The sequence below is a fragment of the Salarias fasciatus genome, chromosome 10 (genome assembly GCF_902148845.1).
Source record: "Salarias fasciatus chromosome 10, fSalaFa1.1, whole genome shotgun sequence".
Classification (NCBI taxonomy): Eukaryota; Metazoa; Chordata; class Actinopteri; order Blenniiformes; family Blenniidae; genus Salarias; species Salarias fasciatus.
In genome coordinates this window covers 5,060,742-5,081,503 of record NC_043754.1, presented here as the reverse complement: position 1 = coordinate 5,081,503, position 20,762 = coordinate 5,060,742, and the positions used below count along the sequence as shown (strand labels likewise).

The 20,762-nt window shown below is 44.3% G+C and overlaps 1 protein-coding gene across 4 annotated transcripts in view; it reads left to right on the top strand.

Moving 5' to 3' along the window:
• Positions 1 to 9,083, top strand: part of dscama (Down syndrome cell adhesion molecule a) — a 103,986-nt gene extending 94,903 nt beyond the window's left edge. For 2 of the 4 annotated variants that reach the window (XM_030101608.1, XM_030101611.1), the window contains 8 exons: positions 23 to 313; positions 2,329 to 2,505; positions 2,586 to 2,616; positions 2,725 to 2,840; positions 2,928 to 3,086; positions 5,451 to 5,648; positions 5,758 to 6,060; positions 7,262 to 9,083. In XM_030101608.1, the coding sequence (XP_029957468.1) occupies positions 23 to 313; positions 2,329 to 2,505; positions 2,586 to 2,616; positions 2,725 to 2,840; positions 2,928 to 3,086; positions 5,451 to 5,648; positions 5,758 to 6,060; positions 7,262 to 7,641 (1,655 nt within the window). In that variant the 3' untranslated portion in view covers positions 7,642 to 9,083. The remainder of the gene's footprint in view (positions 1 to 22; positions 314 to 2,328; positions 2,506 to 2,585; positions 2,617 to 2,724; positions 2,841 to 2,927; positions 3,087 to 5,450; positions 5,649 to 5,757; positions 6,061 to 7,261) is intronic. The other 2 variants (XM_030101609.1, XM_030101610.1) reach the window with 2 other exon arrangements.
• The last annotated feature ends 11,679 nt before the right edge of the window (positions 9,084 to 20,762 follow it).

Below are 20,762 nucleotides of genomic sequence, written 5' to 3'. Positions count from 1 at the left end.
AATGATCTGTTTCTCCCCACAGAACCTCAGTACTCCAAAGAGCAGGAGCTCTTCACCAGCATCAACGCCACGCGGGTCAAACTCAACCTGAACGGCTGGAACAACGGCGGCTGCCCCATCACCTCCTTCACCCTGGAGTACCGGCCGGTGGACTCGCCCACCTGGACCACGGCGCAGCGCACCTCCCTCACCAAGAGCTACATCCTGTACGACCTGCAGGAGGCCACCTGGTACGAGCTGCAGATGAAGGTCTACAACAGCGCCGGCTACGCCGAGAAGAGGGTCAAGTTCGCCACGCTCAGCTACGACGGAAGTGAGTCGACACGGAGCAGGGACGGGAGCACAAACCTCCAAGCTTCCACAAGATTTTCGTGCATCTGCTATTATTAAAAATCATATTCGTCAGTATTTGATTATGGTCTTCATTAGTAAATCTGCTAAAGTTATTCTAGAATTGAACAAATGTGAATGAAAAGCCAACAAAATGGTTTTGCTCCTGGTTTGTAGTTAAGTGTATGTGCTGATTTACCTACTTTCAATAGATGGATTTTCTTCTTTACAGCTTCATTTCACAATTATAAGCATTTTTATATAAATCAAATATGCGTTATTTGAAGCCCTCATACAGTATATAATATGCATTCAGGCCACATCCAGCTCAAAGGAACACTTTTACATGTGTTGCTCCGAACTTCATTGATTTAAAATTAGCTGATGATTTCAACTTAATCGTTTAGACACAGAAACATAGCCTGGTCATTGTGTTCTACACTACTTTGAGAGCTGATGTCTTCTTCTGCTGCTAAACTACCACTCAATGCTCACTTAATAACTCTACTAAACAAAATTAGACTTTTTTTTTCAGCTAATATGCTTTGAAAAGAAACACTTACATGAAGGGATAAACTTGATTTTACCTACTTTCTTTTGCAAATCCTGCAGTAATGTGTTTATAGGAGGCATTATGCTTGTTGACAGATTATATTTCTTGTTATTGCATTATTTAGACACTTGGTGGCAGTAGTTAGACAGTTTGGATATAAAGAGGGCACAGTTGACAGGAAGAGGATGACACAGGTACACTGAGACCACACAGTTCTCACTTAAATGCAATGACAAGCATTCAGTTTACCGAATAATAGTTCAGTCACTGTCGATACGGCGCCTCTGAAGGTGGAGTGAACTGACCCCGACCATCAAACAGACCAGGAACCAGCAAACCAGCAAACAGACAATTACGACAACGATTTACTGCTCAGAAAATCCTGCTAGTTTCATCTTTTGCTTCCATCAAATAAACTGTAAATAGATATGACAGGAAACTCCTGCTCCACCTGCATCGTAATGACACTAATAGAACAGTATTTATCGTTACAGTGTTTGGAAAGGTTGCGGCCGAGTCTCATGCAGAGCTGCTGTGTTCAGTCCAGCTGCTGCCGAGGCATCATGAGTAGATTTCTGTATTGCTGAGAAACTCTGGGTGTCACTGTTTCTCCATGAAGAGGAGAGAGTGTAAACAGCTCAGTGCTTTTGCTTTACAGCCCTGATGCCTGTGGGGAAAAAAACCTGAAAAATCTGTGATCATGGACTCACAGAAACTTTCAGAAAGTCTGACGAACAGCAACAGTTTGAAGTACAGAGGAATCAGTCATTTCTTCTCTTAACGGCAGCGCAGATTGAAGCTCCAGTGATGAATGGTGCAATAAAAAACACATTTCAGGCTAAATCCAGTGCAGCTGGGGGACGTGGGGCTGTTTGGAGTCTCCCTGCTGCCCACGCAGCGGCTGAAATACTGTAAGGTCCTCATCTCCTCGGGGGTAAAGGACGCTAACGCTGCCGGCTCGTTTCGCTCCTCAGGCTGTGGAAAAGCCTCCTCAATTCACATCCCGAGCGAGAGAGTCGGGCTCAGCGTTTAGCCGTGAGCGATGAGTTCATCTGCACTTAAGTGCAGCTTTACAAAATGAGAAACAGGTATTACTCGCCAATCGGCAAAAGGTCATGCGGTGATATTAATAAGAGGACGGCAGGTTGTGGAGCGCTGCTGATTACTTGGAGGAAAACCTCTTGAGCTTGGAGCTGCTGATGGTTTTGACTTTCACACAGAACATCTTGGTGATTATATTCAGGAGAAACTTTTCGATTTAGGAACGCACTGATACCACTTTTTTTAAAGCATGGACGCAAACCTTTTGCTACATGCTGAGTATTGAATAACTAAACAAACAAAGACAGATATTGGTAGACATTTATCATTTAAACAGACGTCATGTAGTACTCCTTGTTGGCATTGGGGATCTTTTTCTGATCAAACACCGTGTCGCTGCTCAGGTACCATCGCTCCGCTGGTGAAGGCGCCAAACGTTCATGGCGACAACCCCGAAGGCGGAGAGGGCCTGAAGATGATGGTGACCATTTCCTGCGTGCTGGTGGGCATCGTTGTGATCTTCATCGGGCTGCTGGTGCTGAGGAGGAGGAGGAGGGAGCAGCGGCTCAAGAGGCTACGAGGTGAGGCGAGAAGCCAGGCCTGACAGAGTTCAGGAGGCGATCCGATGCGGAAAATGACAGTTTCTCCGTCTGTTTCCTAGATGCAAAAAGCCTGGCCGAGATGCTCATGAGGTGAGAATTCACAGAGACATTATCAATTATCTCGGTTTGCACGCGGCGCACGCTGTGCAGGATTAATTACGGCGGGATTTTCCTGATAATTAAATCTTGTTGTTGCAGTAAAAACACACGTCCAGCAGAGCCAATTAACAAACAGCAGCAGACCCTCCGCATGCACATCGACATCCCCCGAGCCCAGCTCCTCATCGAGGAGAGAGACACCATGGAGACCGTCGGTAAGCGCCGCGCCGCGGGCGTCAGCCGACGCCGTTCCGTACGCCACAGGCGGGTGGATGTGGCTGACGGTGTTGCTTCCCCCGCAGACGACAGGTCCACCGTGCTGCTGACCGACAACGACTTCGGGGAGACGCAGAAGCAGAAGTCGTCCACGGTCACTCACACCGTCCACTACCAGTCCCTCTCCCAGGCCACCGGGCCTCTGGTGGACGTGTCTGACGCCAGACCAGGAACCAGTAAGTCCAGTACGGACACTTTTTCTTTAAACTTCACCACCCATTCCTTGTTATTTTGGTGTTATTTTTTGTCTTTCCTTCTTTGAAACAAAGCATCATCGTCTTCAGGTGGGGTACTTGGCTCCTGCGTTACTGCTGCTCTGCCGGGGGGAGCACTTATTACCGTCATTCACCTTTCCTTGCTGCTCTGAATGGGCAAGCTTTTCCCCTGCGAGCCAATTATCAACACTGCACCGACTCCACATTTACATAAAACCTATTACACAACTTTATCGCTCTATTGTGAGTTCACCTTTAGCTCCTGCAATGGTTTGTTGTTGGCTATACAGTATTTAATTACCAGTAAACCTCCAGGAATGTACCTGCTGCTTCCTGCCGGCAGATAAAGCCAGATGGGATGCAGTTTGTTCATGACGATGGACCAGATCTCTGCTGCTTTCTGAGCCAGTATCTTCCAGGAATGGGCAAAACAGCTCTGCTTCAGATCAGGGAAAGCTATCAGTGTAATGTGAAGGGACTATTTAGCTTTTCAGATGAAGAATGCTTTGCAGAGCATCCTTCAAATTTCAGTATATACCTGACCGAAGTGATGATAAGATGCCTTATATTGAAATTATATGATGGATCCATAACAACGGTCTAACATGGATATAATGGAAGCCTTTTAAAAAATATATTTCCTTTAATAGACCAGGGCAGCCTTTCTATTCCCCACTTTTCTTTTTGACACTTCATGCCTTGAACCTTTGCGCCCTGCATGGCCTTCACCTCCCCCCTCTTCGGATATCTCCGATCTCTCCGTGCTCTGCTCTGCCCCTCGTCGCCTCATCTTTAGTGCACACTCTTCATCCCTCGGCAGGATTAATCCACCCTGGCCTTGAACTCGCAGCTCGGCTCCGTTGTGCGGGCGGCAGCTGGTAACACGGCCTTCAACCGGCTTCTAGCCGTATGTGTGTGCACACTGAGCTGCAGGGAGGTCTGAGACTCTGACTGCTCGATACACACTCAAGCATCAGGTCTCTTGACTCAAATCAAATTCAGTTGACAAACTGAACATTGACACTGTGATATAAGAGGATTGATATGTCAAAACAGCACTTGTCAGAAATTTTATCGAAAATCATTGTTTCTTAGAAATGTTCTTTATGTGGCCTTTAGTTCCCCATTGGGTTTGAACACATCTGAATCTGATGGAATTCAACTTGGTTTTTAGTGGAATTTGTCTTTTGGCACATTTATTCCAAAGCCTCCAATGATTTTATTATCGTTTTATTACACCAGTGATCATAATTTTTAACTTAGATATCACTATGAATTTTAAGACAGTCGTTTTCAAAGGTTCTGAGGCTGTGGTAAAGGAATTTATCAGCATTTTACAGAAATCCCATCCAACTCCTTTTCTATCTGAAGACATTTTAAATTTGAAATGCCTTTGAAATGTCTCAAAAGTTAGAAAAAGGTACATCATTATCCAATATAGAAAGGATTTCAAGGAGTGTTTGAAGGACCGTCCTATAAAAGTCAAAGAAAATACAAAGGAATTACTTTTTGATTCAAATTGTGAGATTACCTTGAAGTTATGACCTTAAAATTACTATTACTATAGGATTACTATTGCAACAACACATCATCTGTAGGGTTTAACTAACCTGTCTCATGACGGTCTATGCCCAGCTCACGCTCCCTATCAGTGAGTGAACGATAGAATGCTTCGTGAATTCTGTTTCACAATGATAGGAAGACATCAAAGGATCAAAAAGCGACGTCGCTAAGAATGCTTGGCCGCCACAAGCCGCTAATGATGAGCATTTTCTTGGATGACTCAGTTTTAGCAGTTTGGAATTAGATGTGATGATGGAAACGATGCTTCTTTGATGTGTTTCCGTCACATCATTTTTCATTTGGCTGAACAAAATCACACAAAAAAGAGCTGTAAAATAAAGACGTCCAGGGAAAGACATGAACGTTCGCTCATTGTAGCTAAAGTTATAACCGTGGTCATTGTCAGTTGGTTTTTCTTTTTGAGTTGTTGGATGTGGTGTTTGGATAAGTCCACCTGTTGTTAGCCTGATAACGATCGATTTTGGACATTTTGTTGATAATTTAGGGTTTTTCAGAATATTTACAACTGAAGCAAACTGGATTTAGTTAACTGGAGCAAGTGAGTCAAACACTGACGCTTTGAACTCACTGTAGGTTTCACTTCCTTTACTCTGACAAACGGACACAGACAGATAAAACCATCCATTCCTGACTGAGCACAGTCTCCATCGTCCACCTGTTGATTTGTCCTTGTCCTCATCATTTATGAAGTTCAGCTCGGTTCTCCTCAGAGCTGCATAACCACCTGTTCTCGCCCCTCCTCCTCCTCAGACCCCACCGCCCGCCGGACAGCCAAAGCCGGCCCGGCTGCCCGCAACCGCTACGCCAGCCAGTGGACTCTGAACCGGCCCCACCCCCCCGTCTCCTCCCACACCCTCAGCACCGACTGGAGGCTGCCCACGCCCCGAGTCGCCGGCTCCGTCGACAAGGAGAGCGACAGCTACAGCGTCAGCCCATCTCAGGACACAGGTGACCGAGCGGCCGCTCTCCCGTCTGTGTTTCTAACCCGGCTACATCCCGCTAACGCTAACACTGCCTCTTCTAACCGATCCCTCCACTAACGCCGGCGCGCCTGCAGACCGTGCGCGGAGCAGCATGGTGTCGACGGAGAGCGCCTCCTCCACCTACGAGGAGCTGGCCAGAGCCTACGAGCACGCCAAGATGGAGGAGCAGCTGCGCCACGCCAAGTTCACCATCACCGAATGCTTCATCTCCGACACTTCCTCCGAGCAGATGACGGCGGGCACCAACGACTACACCGACAGCCTGACCTCCAGCACACCGTCCGAATCGGGCATCTGCCGCTTCACCGCTTCCCCGCCCAAGCCTCAGGACGTCAGCCGGGTCATGAACATGGCCGTGCCCAAGGCCCACAGACCGGGTGAGGCCCCGCAGAGACAGCAGCTCGGAGCCCGCGCATCGCTAACCTCTGCTCACTAAACCTCAACCGTCTGCCTAATCTCATACCAACCAACCCCATCTTCAAATCTGCCTCTGAGGGCCTCCAGGTTCATATGAGCTCAGTGAAGTTCAGCTTCTGGTGGAAGAATTAAGTCCTGAATTCACGATATGAGTAAACGTCCAATTTGATAATCCAGGAATTCATCCATTGGTAGAAACTTTCAATGAAACCAGTGAACATGGTGGATTTCTGCAAGAAAAGAGGTTTCCATAAAGACAGAAAAGGCTCAGGTTAAATTACATACATTTAATATTGGATCATTATTTCAGCTTTGTTCAGTATTTTGGTTTGAAGCCTCAGATATGATCTTAATACTTTGGGAAGTTTCGAGCTTGAGATAGCACATTCTTTATTCAGGTGAAAAATATGAATATTTCTGTTAAAACAAGGTGAACACCTGGGGGCAAATGATTAAAGTTAGATGTTATCACAGATCTTTTTTATTGAAACATGAAAATTGAACCCTGCAACGTAAAATTCTGTCCTCGTGGTTTCAGCTACCAGTTACAGCCACAGTCTCTCTTTTATTGTCTGTTACTTCTTGGGATGCATTTTTGTCTTTTTCATAGTTGTATTTTCAGGGGCTCTGGGCACTGTTGTTGTGTAAATGAACACAATGAAAGTTTTCTGTTTTCACTTGAAAGTATTGACATATAAATGGGGCTAAAATACAAGAACATATAAGAGACATTTAAACCTGAAAACCTGTAATTAGTACCAGAGCAGGTGTGTCTATTATTACATGTGGACCTTACGATGTGTCAAAGATTTTAATTCACCAAAGCAAAGCCTGGTTCGGGCAGGGACACAGACCCTCGTCAGTAGGGGATTGGAATCCTAATAATGAAGCATGCTGAGTGAGAAAGAAAAGAAGCTCAGTGTCGGTCGTCCAGCGGTCTAAACCTCCAGCAGCCGCGCTGAGAAAACGGTCCAGAGTGTCCTGAAGCAGCTCACACTGTTAGCTTTACTCAATAGAAAGGTCTTGAGCCTTGAACGTAGAGACTCTTGAAAGCAGAGACTGTGTCCTCCGGTGTTGGAGGACACAGGTGGAACCTCCGGTGTTTGAAATTTCCCAAACTAAAAGGTGATGTTTGATCGTTGTTGTGTTTTTTTCCTGCAGGTGGCGAGCTGGTCCATCTTCCCCCGTACCTGCGCATGGACTTCCTGCTAAACCGAGGCATGTCCTGCTCGGGGTCGTCCAGGGGGACGGCCAGCGGGGAGAGGGCGGCCATGGGCCAGGCGTGCCTGGAGCCCCAGAAGAGCCGCTCGCTGAAGCGGCCGTCCCGCATGGCGCCGCCCACGCCCACGGAGGCCCCTCAGGCCAGCAGGGACCCAGTGGCGCAGTGGCAGCCCGGCTCGGCCGCCACGCTCCCACACAGAGAGGGCTCGGAGCTGGCCCAGGCCGCCAAGCTCAGCACCTCCCAGGAGTCCCTGCTGGACTCCAGAGGACACCTGAAACAGAGCAGCAACCCCTACGCAAAGTCCTACACGCTGGTATAACAGCAGGGGCACCTGGGGCGGGACTAGAACTCACTCTAACACTGGACTTAACACTCAAGTGCAGTAAACTGACTTTCACCACGCAGTTCTGTATATACGTCCCCTCCCTCCATGGACGGGGTCACTTTTACTAATCTCCTTTTATTTATTTTAGACTTTTTTCTTTGACTTCTTCTTTGTATTCTGTTGATTTTTTTATTTGTTTCACTTGAGAAGAAAAAAAAAGAAAAAGAAATTCACTCATCGGAAACGACTCCAGCCGGAGCTTTGCCAAACTAATTGAGTAACGAGGGAGCATTTATTTATTCTTGTTCATTCTTTCTAATTAATCGGTGATTATTAATTGTTAGTTGTCAGCTATTAATGATCATTAATTATTGATTACCAAATGATCTCTTATCACTATAACTGCAATGTTTTCATAGGAATCTGGACTTTTCTTTTATTTGAGTTTCTTTTCAGTTTGTTTGCTCTTTTTTAAGTTTTTTCCTTTTTTTTTTTTTTTTTGTCTGGAGTGGAAGATGACGATTTGGAGTCATTTTTTTCCTATGGAATATCCTTCTGAAAACACTGAATGAAACTTGGGAGAAATCTTGGAACGAAAGCAATTGACACCAGTCCAAACTTTTCAGCTGCTCTCAAAATTGTTACTTTTTTTGAAGAAAAAAAAAAAAATCTATTTCCTATGGATGCATGGGGACTGACCAATTAAAAAGACGATGAGGATTACGACCGTGGCTGGACGGCCCAGGCAAGCATTTTGTCACACTATGAAATGATCCAATGTGAAGATTTATTATTCTTATTACTATAAATATATATATAAAAAGAGAAATCACTTTTATTTGTGGATATTACAGGGAAGAATTGATTTGGTTAATAAAGTCCTTAGTCATGTTTGCACATATCTCGTTTTAATTAGGAAATGGAGTCTCTGTTGATCTTTTTCTCTGTGTCCCATTCTCTGATGGTGCAATATGAAAAAAAAAAAAGATATGAAAAAGTATATGAAAACTATTGCTCTATACTGTACTGTACTGATGAAAAATAACTATGTTGTGAGTATACTTACAGGGCCGGACGCACTCCAGCTTGTGTATTCAGGTGTAGTTTACCACTTGCTTGTTTGCCGGGGTGGTAAATGACGTTAGCTAGAACAGGGAGGGTTTAGAGAACTAACGGTTTTTGCACTTCACAACAGCGCCCAACTCAAGTGTGTCCAGATAGATTTTTTTTCCCCCCCCCTCCGAACTCTCAGTGCACTAGGTAGAGTCTTCAGGGCTCTCGCTCTCCTCAGTAGATTTACTGTTGCTGCATTGCAGTGATGCTCCTCTACAGGGAAAAAAAAAGGAAAAAAAAAATACAAAAAAAAAACTTGAGACAATCCAGCAGAGTTCCCCCATCAAACCAAACCTATAATGTCTATAGGAAATATCTGAAAAAAAAGTGTGGATATACGTAAGAATCTGTTTTTTTCTTCTTTCTTTTGGTTTTTTCTTCCTGTCTGCCCTGGCCCGTTTCCGTTCTGTTTCTTTAGCCTGAAGGGAGAAGAGTTTGATCCAAAATGCTGTGAGGTCATAATGTCAGTTTCTATGATTAGTTTCTATGATTAACTGTCTTCATTATGATTCTACGTTTTAACAAGAATAAATGTCACTTTTTATTTTTAACATGAGTGTTCACCATGGTGGCACTGGAATAAAGAGAAACTAACACAAAGGTTCCAAATTTGATTAATAAAATGGCTGTTCCCCAACGTTTTGACGAGTGGCTGGTGGGTGCCGGTGGAGCGGAGACCCCAGAGGAAGAGGAAGGAGGAGGAGGAGCAGCCATGGAGACGCCCACAGGTCACCGCCGTGCTTTCTCCACTGAGGAGTTACACTCCGCACCAGCAGGGGGCAGCGCTGTGTTGTTCAATATCTCAACCTTTTCCAAGTCCAGTCATTGAGGTGAACGTCTCTGTTGGGGTTTTGAGGAACAGAGATGCTTGAACAAGAACAGAACAACAGTTTCTAATCTCTTACTGTTAGAGTTTACGTGATTCTACCAACCGGCTCAATGCACCTGCATCGAACCTCTCGCTTCAGGAAGCAGCGAGTAATTCTGCAAATTTATGCTAATAGAGAAGTCATATCCCTAAATATAATATAATAAAATGAAATACATCCAATAAATTGGGGCTTGGGAGATGAAATCCCTCTGCACCAGGGTCCCCTGAGCAATAGCAGCTCACTGCGCCTCACATGGTTCACCACATAAAGATGGTTTAATGCAGAGAAATCACTTCAACGAAGACTTTCTCCTTCTTCATGACCTAAATGTTAAAGTTTAGTTCAAAGAGCAAACCTGAGAAGGTGAGATCAAGTCATGAAAGAGATTTAAAGCCATTATATATAAATCAAAGACATTTAGTTCAGTGGTCGCAGCACAGCTTCATCTTGAGAGGGCCGAACTGGGAAAACTGTCTTTAAATTTAAGTTTTAAAGTTTCTCTTTGTTGTGGCACAGAGTGTATATGATGAAAATATTTTCACAAAAATCAGTTACTATGAAAAATTACTCCAACTTCAACAAAAAACCAATATTGACACATTCTTCTGCAAAAGAGAGCAAAATGTCTCAAAAGAAATCTCTTTTAGCTGTTGTATTATGCATGTTTTCACAATCTCACCCTGACAACATGACTGTGAGGCTAATGCTAGTTAGCTTTCTTTCATGGTAGCATTAATGATATCTCAGCTCAGGTTTCAGTGTTGTGTTATGTCTGCTGCTCTTAATATATATATTTTTTAATTAATTTTTTTTCAATATTTTCTATGGTTTGTTGGGCCAGATTGGAGCCTGGTTTTGGCCCACGGGCTTCATGTTTGACACCCCGGATATATTTACTGAACAACCCTCCTTCATTTGGTTTTATTCTTGACTTTGGTCTTACTGAAAGGATCTGGTCTGCAGCCTCTCCAAGTTGGAAGGTGACTGTACGTTGTTTGTTTAAACCATCTGCAATGAAAGACAGCCATGGTTAACATGGTTTGCAGGGTCGACTCCTACAGTGGACAGGTCACCACTATGACCCCTCCCAGAGCAAGACCTCTGACCCTCCCACCATCTCAACAGAGCCGCTTCAGGTGGCAGCCCACCACATCCTGCAAACATAAGGAGTAAATCCAGAAACAGGACTTTCGTCAAGGAGATCAATAAAGTCTGCTTTCTGCCTTCTTATCTTTGATCTTGGTTTAAAGTCTGGTCTTGGAGAACGGGACACTTTCAAGGATGGCCGATGGTCGATGGTCACTACGTACAGCCTGAGATTATCTTCTGTCTGAATCCATGTCACACAATCCTTCTGGACAGAACGTTATTAAACTGAGCTTGAGGGCAGAAGGATAAAATACCTTTTGTGATGTAAAGCTTGATTTCTTTCACTTGTTGAGCAGGTGTGCTTGCCTTAAGAAGGAGGCGTTGCTGACTGAGTCTTCTTTAAAGGAAAAAAGAAAGAAAAGTGTCATAATAGTCAGTTTTGACAGAGTCTCTCCAACGTGGGCAATGTTGTTTCCATCACAAAAAGAAGTCTTGGTTATATTTGCACCTTGAAGTTTGAACCGTCACAGGCCCGTGTGAAGTGGAATTTGTTCTTCAGTATGGATGAAGGGGTGCTCGTTCATGAAGGGACACCGTTGGGTAGAAGGGGTAGTTGAGCCGGTGACTTTTTACACAAGGCAAAGATCAAGTCCTAAACCTCAGACATTTTTGTGTTTTGAAGTAATGAGTGGAGTTACATTAGTGTTTTTAATTCAGAATTGATTTATTCTGAATTAAGTAATTCAGAATTATATTCATGAGCATCGTGATTACATGGGAAAAACAAAGGAGCAAATTGTCTCTCAAGCTAGGGTCTGTGAAGCGTTCTGATTGGACAGGGGGAGGCTGTGACGTACTGACGTGTCCAGGAAGTAAACAGCGTTTTTCTCGTCTTTTTTTCTCGATTAACTTTGACGCTCCAGCTTTGAAAAAGCCTGCGTTGTTAAGCGCCGTTCACTCATTTTGTTCTATCCAATTCTTCTAAAACTGCTGCTAAATAAATCGTCTCTGTACGAGTCGAACCGCAGACCGCCATCTTGGAATATTGCGTCTGTCACGGGTGCAGGTGGAAGGACCCACACGCAGGCAGCCAGGTGGAGTTCAAAACTCTTTTTTTTTGCAGGAAACAGGAACGCAGGATTCAGGAACGCAGGAATACGGGAATGCTGAGCTGAGCCGACATGCAGGCAAGGACACAGAAGCACGCAGACAGACCCAAAAACGAACCGACAAGGACAAGTGAGGGAAGCAGACTTAAATAGGGTCGACACAGGTGAGGCACATTAGGGTGATAACGAGGCAGGAGAACAAGAGGAGCAGACAGAAGCAGGCAGGGCCGGCCCGGGCTTCAGAGGCGCCCTAGGCGAGCCTGAGACGAGCGCCCCTTGGGAGCGTGTTTTTCGAGCGGTCCCGACATTTGTTGAGCGGGGGGGGGGGGGGGGGGGGGGTGCGCGCGCGCTGAGGAGCGGTGCCGAACAATACCGATACCGATCAGTGCCGGGCAGCGCCGAGGACGAGGAGCGCGGTGCGTCGGACCGCTGCGCAGCGGGGCACACGTAACACAGAGCGTCGTGGCGCCCCTTGTACGACCGCTGCGCCCCCCTCGGGACGTGGCGCCCTAGGCGGCCGCCTAGTTCGCCTATGCCTAGAGCCGGCCCTGGAAGCAGGTGAGACAGGGCAAGAACCAAGGACAAAATGGGCCCCGAGCGCCCCCATCTGGCCGCAGGGGGAACAGGCGGGACAGCGTCGTCACGACTGAGCAGAACGACCAGAATGAAGTCGCCCACTTAGCATATAATTCCGCTTCCAAAGGAGAATAAACCCATCCGTCTATTTGGATTCAAACTTAATTCTGAAGAAAGTTTTCAGGTCATTTTAGATGGAATTAGGCTTTATTTGGATTTATAGAGGAATAAAAAAGTCCCATGTTAACACATGGACTGCAGTGATTTAAACTCTGGAATTTTCAAAAAGTTCTACCGAGGGAGCCATTTTCAGAAAGTTGCATTTTCAGTGACTTGTCTTGTAGACGAAGATCCAAAACGCAATGAAAGTTTTCCCTTTTTTACTTGAAAACCTTGTCATGTAACCGAGGCCTCAGTCCAGTCAGATCATCACCCCTCAGGAAGAAAATGAACCGATGTCAAATTGAGCAAAGTTTATGATCTGCAGCAAAGGCTGTAAAAAAAGGGAATCTTAAAGAAAATCGAGTGTTGCTTGGTGACATTTGCTTCAACATCCAGTTGAAGCCTAGAAGAATGGACACAGCCACAGATGTGACGAATCTCATTAAATATAAAATCTAAGCAGATCTGTCAAAGACAACCAGTAATCAGGATGATGCGAAAGCTGGGACACGCTGCGGTTTACTCAAACGTGTGTTTAACATTCTAAGTGGAACAAATCCATCAGTTTGAATCTGCCTTCTAATGAACTGAGTGTAAATTTAAAATGTCACTGCTTCCACAAACGGCTTTTCAGCAGCCCCTCCCTAAATCTCCAGTGTGTGAATTTCGGGACGGTGTTTATTAATTGAAAACTTTCCGACCCGTCGTCCGGAAGCGTCTCCAGGAGCTTTGAGCGTCTCGCCTGCTAAATTGCTTCCACGGTGTTATATCACAGAACGTGGGGGGTTTAGCGGGAAGGCGTATTACTCAGCATGACAACTATATCTGCCACGCACCTCTGAAGTCCACAACAAATTAAGCCGGTGACAGAGATTTACTTGCTGCCACACTGGGCGCTTAATAACAGCTGTCATAAAGAAAGGCGAGGCCGCGCTGGATTTCTGTGTCTGATCAGCCCCAGATGAATGAAGCTGCCTCAGGCCACGCTGGGAAAAATCATTCTGAAAATGTAAAGTAATAAACACAGAGGCGGCGCAGAACTGGAGCACCGGGATTTCAGGAGAAGACGGTCTGTGTTTGTGTTTGTGTTTGTCCCTATTGGCATCGCAATGTTTTCACTCCTTTTATCGAATCCGATTTCGTCCTCAGCAGAGATGATCGTCACCAGTTGACTGTGAAGCAAGAGGTCGACCAAGTGAGGAGATGGAGAGTGACGGTTCCTTCAACAGTTGATCTTCACAAAAAAAGAAAAAAGCTTTTTTTTCCCCATAAAATCACATACCTGAAAATCAATGTAATTGAAATGTAATGTTCAAGATTAGGTGGAAATGATATCTTACTGAAAAGCAGCCTCAGATCACGAGCATGTTCTACTAAGAAATGGTGGTGTAATATTCATCTCTATCACAGAATTAAACAGAGTAGAAATACTTTATTAATCCTATAGAGAAACTCTTAAACATATCTAAAGTATATGATGAGACGTATGTGGGTCAGTGTGAAGCTTGCATGTTCTCCTATGTGTTTTTTTCTCCCTCTGGGTTCTCCAATTTCCTCATACAGTCCAGAAACAACTGATTTTTGAGTATGTACACCCTGCCTTTGACCTACAGTCACATTCCAACGTCCATGAGCAAGTGTTCATTGTCAAAAAAAAGAAAACCAGCAACATTTTGTCTGTTTTTGTTAAAGCTGGGAAAATGTGTTGGGTGAAGTAACTCTAATTGATGCTTCACTAAGTTGATCAGTCTACGAAATTGCAGTAATTTCTTTGCAGTAGGGGAGGGCTGGGACGATGACTCGAAGTCATCGACAACGCCAACAAAAAAAAAAATAAGAATATATATTTTTCATTGTCGACTAATCACTGTTACGTATTTTTCATTTATAGGCCATTTTAAGATGTTTGTCCCGGCTGTGTGTTATCTTTGGTTTTCTTGGATAAGGGAGTAAAACAGGAAGTCTTCAGTCTGATGGCCCATCACTGCTACTGCTACTACGGATCACTCAAAGAGCCAAACAAAGCTTGGACCTAAAGCCGGAGCTGTGGCTCATGCTGGAAGACCTCAGTGGAGCGCTGAATCCCTTTGACTGTGCCACTGTGTTTTTAGGTGGGGAGAGTTGTGTCGCTGTCTCTGCCTTTCCCCTACAGTCAGAGGGCTTTTAAAATCCACCCAGAATGTCTTTGAGTCAACATCTGAGAAAGCCTTCCAAACTGCAGCAGGACAGGAAATCACGACTGGTTGGTCCTCAGACGTCACAGTGACAGATGACTCCCGGAGCAAACGCTTGTCGCTACGCTGGATCCAGGAAAGCTAAAATTTCTTATATCTGAGGAAAAGTTCACAGTTCAGGCAAAAGTGCAATATCTGGCCCAAAATTTCCAAGATGACTGCGCCACCAGAGAAATGGAGGTGGACACAGTGGCTGTGGTCAGAGATTCAACTCCGAAGAGCCGGTCAGCAGACAGAGACAGCACTGGATGCTTCACTTGATAGCAATGATTAAACTGACAGTGAGGGTGATTCCAAGCAGGACGTCCACAATCCGACTGTAACTACTGAGGTAAATAATATGAATATAAATATTAGATAAATATTATACGCATTATACAACTGATCGTTTATCAACTTAAAGTATTTTGTGTTAATGAGGGATTTTGTGCTAATTTTAATGTTAATAATACACTTTATTCCTTTGTTTGGAAATGTTGGTATAGCAGTTGAAATGTCACATTTTCAGATGTTGCTGCATTAGGATAGTCCATACCATGCCATGTGCAATTGCAATGATATTTTTTGGCTGTAACCTTCATCACCAGCAAAAAGAGTAATTAGTTACTCATTACTTTGGTAAATGAGACTACTTAACTAGTAACTGCACTTGAAAGTAACTTCACTACTTATTACTTTCCAGTTTCTGAATTCACCATCACTTGGACAAACGACATCGATGTATCATCACTCATCCTGTCCACAAGGTGTTTACTGTACAATCTGAAACTAAAGGAAAGAACAATATCGCTGTCTGTGGGAGGAAATAGGCTCACCAGTCACAAACTCTTGAACTTATATGGTCTATAGCTCTATAGATCTATTGGATGAAGCAGCTTATGGACTGATAATGGATGGATGGATGGATGGATGGATGGATGGATGGATGACATAACAGAAGAAAAGGGCGATTGTTCTGGATGTTTGGTCTTTAGGTGGGTGAAATGAAATCTTTTTCATTATGAGCTGAAGATCATGGTTCAATGAAGGTCAGAGCAAGATGAAAGGATAACCGCGGTTTATCCACAGAGGCAAATACGGCGCAGGGATATAGTGCACGTTATCACACGTGTACTATGAGACTCAGTGAAACTCTGTGATGATGTCCAGGCCTCCACTTCTTCACCCACCTTTCATTTCTGGACTTGGTTTTCAATCGGCCAGCGGTGGCAGGGACTGCTAGAAGCACGAACTGCTCCGATCCAATCATAACGGCCCTTTGTCTCTGTTCTTTCTTCTGTTCTTTCGGTCTGATTCCTCTGCTGAGTCTTCTGATCACATAGCTGTAAACTGTTCAGTGGATCTGATACAGATCGACATTTCTGAGACTTGCTCCCATGTCCTGACTGTAATAACCGGGACTTGGCTTCTTATGATGGACAGACAACTGAGGCGACTTCAAATACAGGTTTTCGACTTACCTGCAAAAGATCTTGTTGATGATATTTAGCATACTCATTCCCACTCACACACTTACTGACTTTCCCCAGCACACACACAGCTCCAATGATTTGGCTCTTCAGGATCCTTCATCTTGGCCTCTCATCAGTAGAGGTCGGTTTGCTCTGATAACCAGATACAGTATGTGATACAAGTCCCAGTAGATTCACATGTCTGCAGGTGTTGTCACATTCATGGTTTGCCTCCCTGGACAGCAGACACACTGTGGATATAAATACGCTTGAATTCTGTTTTACTTTTCTCCACAAAACCATTGTGTCCTTCCTACTGGTTCTCTGTAAATACAAGTTAATCCAGCTGCACAATGCAACAGTGATACGTTGAGGAAAATATGATTTTCCTGTACACATTTAATTTTATTGCAATATTTCATTTAGGACTTTATCATTATCCCTCTCTCTCTGGATTACCTCGCTCTTGTTCTTTACTCCATCCTTGCTGGAGTGTTTGTTATGCTTTGCTCAGACTCGATGGCTCCGTTGTTATCAGCTGGTTGTATAAGTATCTGATCTGACCATCGACTGGGGAAGATGAGGAAGAGAACCAAAAAGGGCACTTTCCTTATCCTTTCCTTATCCTCGAGAGAGAGAGAGAGAGATTCTACAATAAACCACCTTTACACATTTTAGATTTCTCAGAAATTCTTCATTTCAATAAAAGAATTCCCACAACAACAATCGAGGTGGATTAATCGCGATTAACTCCAGGACTGGGGTGCAATTACTCACGATTAAGTAATTTAATCGTTGCCCAACTCTAATACATATCAAATGTCCCAAAAATTGTGTGCAAAAAACTTTTTTTTTTTTTTACGGTGCGCACGGATGGGGTGGGGGCCCGATGAATTCTTTTGCTTGGAGCGCCCAAGGACTCTTGCCCCACCACTGGGAACAGGAACGCAGGAATGCTGAGCTGCTAGGACTTGAAATTGGGAACCTGTGTGTGATCTAGCTACTGTGGTGCAGGAAGGACCTCATTATCAATCACTGTTTGCAGCAAGTTGGAGAAAAAGGTGGTTGGGTGGGGTCCCTCCATCGTCTCTGCGACTCCAGGTCTGAAAACCTTAGCTTAGCAATGCTAGATACCAGCTCCCCATAGGCAGCTTCCAGTGCGGCGAAGCGATCACTGGCCAGGTTGGCGCTTTTCTCCAGTGAGTTGATCTGTTGATTCAGATCAGATACTGTAGCGTGCATCAAAGCAATCTTGGATTCCTTCCGAGGTGCAGTCCTGGTTGCAGGTGGGATTGGCAGGTGCAGTAGCCGGAGTCACCCGGCTCCTGGTACAGCAGCTCCAGTCACTGCAGGGCCGGGGCTCGGGGGCCTTTCTGTGTGGAGTTTGCACATTCTCCCCATGTGTGCATGGGTTCCCTCCGGGTACTCAGGCTTCCTTCCAGAGTCCAAAAACATGCATGTCAGGTTAATTGGCAACCCTGACTTGCCTCTACATGTGAAAGTGAGAGGGCATGGTTATCTGTGTAGATGTGTTTGCTCCGAGACAAGGTGGAGAACTGTCCAGGGTGGACCAGCGGACCAGCGGCTAGGAAAATTCTTGAATATACATCATGAAATAAGCCTGAATGTTGCTTTTCTACCATCATTCCACAACAAAAATAGCTACAAGCAAAACCAACGAGAGCATCTCCGCCTCTGTGATCACAACATGGTGACTGATCCACACATAAGACAAGCACATGCTATTTTAGGCTTTTACCTTTCATGCACCCTGTGCTGTGAAACCCTGGAGATTGTTGTGTAACGTTCTCCAACTTCCACCAGCGTCTTATTGACTTATTGAGATTAAAGAGAAATCTCAGCACTGTGTGTGCGTTTGTGTCAGTTCTGTCTATATTTCCCTCTTAGATTAATTTAATTCATGTGAGAAATAATGTTTGAAACTTAAAAACAACCATCGTCCTACTAAACCCAGATTAGATGTGTGTATTTGCTGGTTTAAATGTTTTACCTTGTTATGAAGAGAATGGTGGGAGTTTTTAGACAGCGGTGGGGTTGATCTGCTTCTTTGACTGATGACTTAGTGAAAAAAGAAAAAAAAACTGCACTACCACATTATTAAACCACAGTGAGAAACTCCACTCTGCTGCAGGTCTGCACTGCTGAGATCTGACACTATTTATTTGAGTATTTATTCATAGCGACTTGTCCAGTGAAATATCTGTGCAGTGACTGGATTATTAGTTTACCCAGGATTCAAGGTGAATTATTCAGGCAGACATGAAGTTATATTGACATACAGATATTTCTCTGAATTCCTGTTTACTCAATAAGTGCCATCATTACCATGAAGACACCCTCTTCACATTAACCACAGATAGCAGGTCCCTGAGTTTATCGTTACATGAGCGGTCTGCAGCTGTCTCCATGTTTGTCGCGTAGCTCTTCTGTTGCTCTTCATTCTTCTTGATTTTGGTTCATAAATCCATTTCTTGCATAACAGAGCCTTTCCGCTGATCTGGCTTGAGTTATTGTCAAAACCCTTTATGAATATAAATGAAGAAAAATCTTCATCTTTTTAAATGCATTTGACATAAATACAGTGAAATATTTAATTAAACATCACAGCATGCCACCAAACCAAAGAAATAATCTGCTTTATGATTTAACAGTAAAGCAACCCATGTTGTTCAAAATGCTGTATTTTGATTTTTAAACCCAAACTCTTCACTTCAGCCTGGTGAACCGTAAAGGTGCATTAAGGAGTTTTTCAACTTTAAAAATACTTATTTTCCACCGTAAATATGTTACAAATATTCAGTGATGTGATGTGTAGAATGTGCCCTGACATATTCATTTCAAGTACTGCTGCTACTGCGCTAAATTGTAACTTGAAAGTTGCAGTGCCGGTCCGGCAATTTGTATTTCTTGGGGAGATTTTGAGAGGATGTGATGTTATGCGCACTCCCTCTGGTCTAATTTGCTTAGCTTTCGTTTTGTCCGCCATTACTCCACCAGATGCTTAGCGAACAACAACTGAGCAGTATTGAGGATGGATCTTCCAGAAAGTGAGAAAAGACCGGCTTCTAGCGCTGCCACAGCTCCAGCACAGACTCCACCAGGCAAAAGAAACTTAAATTTTACTCGAGCGCTACTAAACGAGTGAGGAAGGAGTTCCCCTCTTCCGTGCACGTACATGGACGCAAGCCACAGGCACGAGTGTTTCACTAAGCTGCAGTTACGCCCAAGGCCTGCAGGGGCCGTTGTTTTGCATGAAACGTGCAAACTCCTTAATGCACCTTTAAATGTGTTTTCATGTAAAAAAATGAAATCCAAGTGAAAGGTTTCAAAATGCAGCTTCAGCTCGTACGGCTTCATCATTCAACCAATCAAAGTTTATTTCTGCAGCCCTATACACGACCCAGAGAGAGACCAAAGTGCTTCACGCTGAGAAACTAACTTCAGAGCAACACAGTAACTTAAAGTGGAGACAGCAGTAAAATATACATGAAATAATATAAATAAACAGCAACAGCTCGCTGCACAACGCAATCAAATGTATTTATAATGAAAATCATATCTCATATTCTTCGCCTTGTTGGCGTTTCGCTACGCTCTGTTAGAACACATGAATAAACTTTGCTTGTGCTCTTCTTGAAGTGATGATAATCAACTCGTTTTACAAGGCAATATCGTTATTGTCACTATCTTGCGTATCTGCTGCTGATTCTGCTGACGCATGACGTCCCGTTACACTCGCTGGATCGTGCTTCTACAAGTACGTGTTCTCTGTGCACTATCAGACCCAAATTCAGATTCTGCTATTGGTTTTGGTGCATCCTAATTGTCTTGTCCTGTGTGTTTTTGTGGTGTTGACACTGCAGACAAATGTTACCCAATTTTGATTTTCTGCTTATAAGTGACACATATCTGATCTGTTTGTAACCGTGTGAACTCCAGACCCAGGCATCGTTCACATGTGCAACTGAATCAAATGAGAATCTGATATTTTTCCATGCGAACAGTCAAGTCACATGTATGTGACATACACGTCATGGACGAGGCACAGAGGAAGCCGTGGTCTATTTTTTCTCAATCTCTTTCTTCTTTCCTTCTTCATTTTCTCAAAGTTCTATCGGTTCTTTTCGCACCACCACTTGAAAATTGACAAACACACACTGAGCTGTGTGGCATTCATATTTACTCCTGTAAACAGCACACTCGGCGTAGCATCAAGCTTTTTTTTTTAAGCGCATGTGTTCACTGTCTGGTCGTATCACGTTCTCATCGCAGTGGAATGGAGCTCGCATTTAAAATGTACCGTGAATGATCATGGAAAAAACATCAGATCTCAGCAAGAAATGGGAACTGAGCATCGAGACCTGCAGTGTGAACGTAGCCTGACTGTGTCTCTGGTTTCAGGCTCTGTGGCTCCTCTCCTCTTGTCTGATTGCTGTTTCCCGTCCTGATGTGCTTCACCTGTGCCTGAGGGTGTGACTGCACTCACCT